General features: G+C 45.7%; 1 protein-coding gene across 1 annotated transcript in view; it reads right to left on the reverse strand.

Annotated features, from left to right (window-relative positions):
• Sln (monocarboxylic acid transporter silnoon) overlaps positions 1-4555 on the reverse strand; it is a 39262-nt gene extending 34707 nt beyond the window's left edge. The window contains exon 1 of the mRNA XM_076178712.1: positions 3812-4555. Within this exon, the coding sequence (XP_076034827.1) occupies positions 3812-4544 (733 nt within the window). The 5' untranslated portion in view covers positions 4545-4555. The remainder of the gene's footprint in view (positions 1-3811) is intronic.
• Between the last annotated feature and the right edge of the window lie 495 nt (positions 4556-5050).

The raw sequence follows: 5050 nt of genomic DNA on the forward strand, positions 1-5050 counted from the left end.
CACGCATCACTGGAACTGAGCAGTCAGCCATCATTAATATTTAATCCTCAACAAAGGATATTCCATTAAATAAATAATACATATTCGAATATTTCTGAACAAATCCAAGATAGTTTTCCAATTTTTGCCTCGGGTTTCTATAGGATGAAACTACGGTTTGTATTGGATGAAAGTCGAACTGTTGCTATGACAATAGACAAAGAGTAGGAGGAGAGGAATAGTTGTCATTGTGTGTGATTCACCATGGTCTTGGGTCACGTGTTAGACTTGTGATCGACAGCTATTTCCCTCCCGTAAGAGAGCTCAAAGCTCATATATGACCGATCTATGGGCAATGCTGTGACCTTACACGCACACACACACACACAACTCCCCGCCTACTAGAGATGAAGTAAAGACTCGCAGCGAAGCGATACTGAGATTATTTCAGCCCTGGGCGGGATTCGAACCGGACTGCCGTAGTAGCAGCCGCGGACGCTACCACCGAGCCATCGAGTGGTGTGTGTATGTGTGTGTGTGTGTGTGTGTGTGTGTGTGTGTGTGTGTGTGTGTGTGTGTGTGTGTGTGTGTGTGTGTGTGTGTGTGTGTGTGTGTGTGTGTGTGTGTGTGTGTATGTGTGTGTGTGTGTGTGTGTGTGTATGTGTGTGTGTGTGTGTGTGTGTGTGTGTGTGTGTGTGTGTGTGTGTGTGTGTGTGTGTGTGTGTGTGTGTGTGTGTGTGTGTGTGTGTGTGTGTGTGTGTGTATGTGTGTATTCACCTAGTTGTATTTACCTAGTTGTATTATACGGGAAGGGAGTTATGCTCGTGGTGTCCCGGCTTTGTATCTCTCAGCATCAAGTTTTTTCTTAAAATCTTGAATAGTGTTTGCACACACTGTTTCTTTGTCTAATTTGTTCCAAGTAGATATCACTATGTGTGGGAGGATTTTTTTTTCAGATCTTTTCTGTGTGCGTGTGCGTGTGTGCGTGCGCGTGTGCGTGTGTGTATGCGTCGTGGACCGACCACGTACATAGCCGGCATGTGCCTGAGCATGAATTTCAATAAAACTCGATTTTTACGAAATGTGACCTGAGTTTCGAAATCTCGGCGAACGTCGGTCTGTCGTTTATTCTCTTCTTCTAGCGGGGAGGAGGGTTCCTACAGAGCTGAATGAAATGGAGTGATGGAAAATGCGATTAAGGGAAAATGGTGTCCCACTATGGAAGGAGTGGTCGATGGAGACTTGACTATGGACTTTTTTTTTTTTTTTTTTTTTTTTTAAATCCATGCTCTTTTTTTTTTTTTTTTTTTTCTGGAAATCCATGCCTTCTGATTTTTTTTTTTTTTTTTTGTAAATTCATGCCCTCTGTTATTCTTTTTTTTTCTCATGGCCTCTTTTTTTTTTGGGGGGGGGTCTCTGTAAATTCATGATCTCTAAAAACACTCCCTCCCCCTTCCCCCCACAAAAATAAATGACCTACAATACGTCGCAATGAAAATGCCAAACTCACGTGAAAGTGGAAAGTTTCGTGGCAAAAGAAAAATGTAATAAAAATACGCCAATGGAAAAAAAAAGAATAAAAAAAAAGTATCAATGAAAAGGTCAAACTAACCCAAAGAGTGCATGAGTTATTGGTACAGCATTATATGTACAGAATAAACATATATATACATATATATATATATATATATATATATATACATATATATTAATGTATATATATATATATATATATATATATATATATATATATATATATATATATATATATGTATGTATATATATACAGTGGACAGTGGAGTGGACAGGGTGCAGGGATGACCCGTCATCTAGGAGGTGCTAAGATGGGAGGGAGGGTGGAGGGGTGTGGAGTGTTTTCGGAGATGGAATGGGTGGGAATGATTTTATGCCTTGTCCTTTTTGGCTACCTCCCTGGTAAGGGTGACCCTGCAGAGATTGTCTCTCAATCGACATAGCTTTTGTGATAGTTAAAATTCTCAAGTCTATTCACCATGTCAATGTGTCAACTTACGGATAGGACATATATATATATATATATATATATATATATATATATATATATATATATATATATATATATATATATATATATATATATATATATATATATATATATATATATAATGCTGTTTTATTTATATGTATATTCAGGTCTGAAACCACCCCCTCTTTACTCCCACCCTCACCCTCCTTTATTGATTAAATATTCCACTTTTTTTTTCTTTTCTTTTTTAAGAACGCAACCTTCCCTGCCGTCAAGCAATTTTAATCATCTCCATCGTGTAGACTCGTGTCTCCGTTTTCTCTCGTTTCCCATCTTCGTCCAACGAAGAAAGTTGATCGTTTTCCACGATGTGGAATAGAATGGCCAAAGAACGGGTTAGACTTAGTAACCACGTAGCAGTGAGCACCGAAATTATCGTTTGTTTTAAGAAACGGCTAGACAACTTTACGGATGGGGATGGCAGGTGGTCATGAACATGGAACTGCCTAGTGTAGGCCTTATGGTCCCTTGCAGAGAGGGAAGGAGTGAGGGAGACAGAGAGAGAGAGAGCGAGAGAGAGTGGGAAGGAGGGGAACTTTCGTCCGGCGCGAGCCAGAACGATGTCAATAAAGTATTTCTCCGGAACCCCTTTTACCTCTCCGGCACGCACGGGAAAGGGGAAGTTTCTCTCTTCCGCTGAATAAAATCGCTCGATCTCTTCAGCGGATGCATGGGTCGTCCTGTTCGTCGCCGTATTGAGAGTGTAAAGCATTCCAATACGGCGATTTTTATCTTTTCTATCATCTCATTCTGGCTCTAACAACGCCCTAGGGAAGGCCGGAACACTTTGACATCTTTATTCTGGTTGCCGTCAGGGGATTTTATTCGTCTTAGGGCCTCATCGTCGTAGCGAGAGGCGACGTGATGTAGTCTACAGGCTTTATTCTTCCTGCTGCCGCCAGGCGATTTTATTCAACCAAAGAAGGTGATCATTAACGCACAGTCAGTGTGGTTAACATGGGTTTAAGATATTTCGACCAGTTTTACTGACCCTGGGGCAAGGCCATTTTATTCAGCAACCAACCCCTCAGCATCATTCTCTCTCTCTCTCTCTCTCTCTCTCTCTCTCTCTCTCTCTCTCTCTCTCTCTCTCTCTCTCTCTGGAGGCGCTCATGTTTCAGGAATATGTCGACCCATTACCTTTAGGATGTCGGCTGGTATCCATACCACCAGTTCTCCTAGAACCCGTCTAGAATGAGCCCTGTGCTAGAAAGCAATCGACCCGTATGATGCCAATCGGCACATCATGATCCTCCTGTCCCTAAAAAAAAAAAAAAAAAAAAAAAAAAAAAAAAAAAAAAAAAAAAAAAAAAAAAAAAAAAAAAAAAAAAAAAAGTGCCGACGAAGACGTCCCCGAACTCGCTCACCAAGATGAGTTCGGTGTTCGAGAAAGGAGTCGAACTGTAGACCACGTGGAGCACCAGTCGACATATATCTTACCTCCAAACCCTAAGACGGAAGACCTTCCTGAAGAAAGGATGACCGAACTCATTCAACCGATAATAAATCCGGTGGACTTTAGTGGGAGACGGAACTACAAAATCTCTGGAACATCATATCCCCCTTAAAGAAAAAAAAATATGACCACCTTCCTGACGAGGGAGTCCTCGATCTCGTTTACGTGTGATAAGTCCTGTGGTCAAGGAAAGAATACAACTATAAACTAGAGGAGCACCAGTTGATATACTATTCCAACCCCCCCTCCCCCCCCCCAAAAAAAAAGACCGGAAACATCTTCCTGACGAAGATGTGCCCGATGTCGCTCACCGATGATGAGTCCGGTGGTGGCGAGGAGGGCAGGGCACCAGGATGCGACGTAGGCGGAGGTGCCCGGGAAGGCCTGGCGGATGCCCATGTAGAGGACGCCATAGCTCTTGATAAAACCGACGATCCACATGTTGACGATGCAAGCGGCGAGAGCCACCACCCACCCGTACCCTCCGTCGGGAGGGGTGAACTCACAGGGCTGCCCTTTCTGCTCCTTCTCCCCTTGGCTGGAGGCCGTGATGACGACCTTCCGCGAGGAGGGCTGTAAAGGATAGTGAGGGTCACCTTCATGGGAAGGGAGCGGGAGACTGTTGCTATGGAGAGGTTCCTCAGCTCCCTTCAGGGAGACTGACTCTGCGATGCCGCTGACACCCACAGCCCCCGGCGACATGACCACTGGTGGGGAGGAGAGCCCCTGGTCGTCGCCGATGTAGAAGGAGGCCACCTTGTTCTTGCTGGAGGTACTAACATCATCGACGGAGGAAGTGCCTGAGTTCTCTGAGGCTTCGGTCACTGGTTGGAGTTTGGAGTTCGAGGTTGACGCCTGGCAGAGGACGGTGAATGGCGGCGGGGGGATGTCAGAGAAGTCGCAGATGGAGTGGCGGTCGAGCTCCTTGGCCGAGGGGCTCGCCTCCAGATCCCCTGCGAGGCTCGAGTCTCGAAGATCGCCATCCCTGTTCCACTCCTCCGTGTTCACGAGAGCGGGACTGCTGACCACTTTTTCCACCGTCATTGTGGCCTTTCTTCCGCAGACGGACAGAGAGAGAAAGGGAGGCAGACAGGGGGGAAAGAGAAGCAGAGAGAGGAAGAGATCGCCGGCTTGGGACAACCCGTGGCTTAAAGTAATTTACTCGTGGACCGACTACCAGATATGCGAAAAGGGGGTCGTGGACGCGCAAGGAAAGAACGAAGCCGAAGGCTTACCAGCCTCCATTCACTTTTAAACGACCACCGAACACGCCGCCGGTGGGGCCGGGAGGGGTCTCCTTCCTCCAGGCAACGCCAAGGAACCGATCTCCCGAACAAGAGACTCTATTCGACACAAGAACGATGAGCTCTGCGAAGGGGGAAGGGGGGGGGGAACCTCTCCCTATCGACAGGGGGAGGCTAATGTAAGACTGAAAGGGCTTTTTCTACAGCAAAACGTCTGGCTTAATATCCATACCCGACCGGTGGTCTTCAGGGTCTTATTTACTTCGAATGATCGTTTCCCTTCAGGAGAGACTGTCCGCGGGGCCA

This window comes from Oratosquilla oratoria, chromosome 3 (assembly GCF_046742065.1).
Source record: "Oratosquilla oratoria isolate Oo_2021 chromosome 3, ASM4674206v1, whole genome shotgun sequence".
Lineage (NCBI taxonomy): Eukaryota > Metazoa > Arthropoda > Malacostraca > Stomatopoda > Squillidae > Oratosquilla > Oratosquilla oratoria.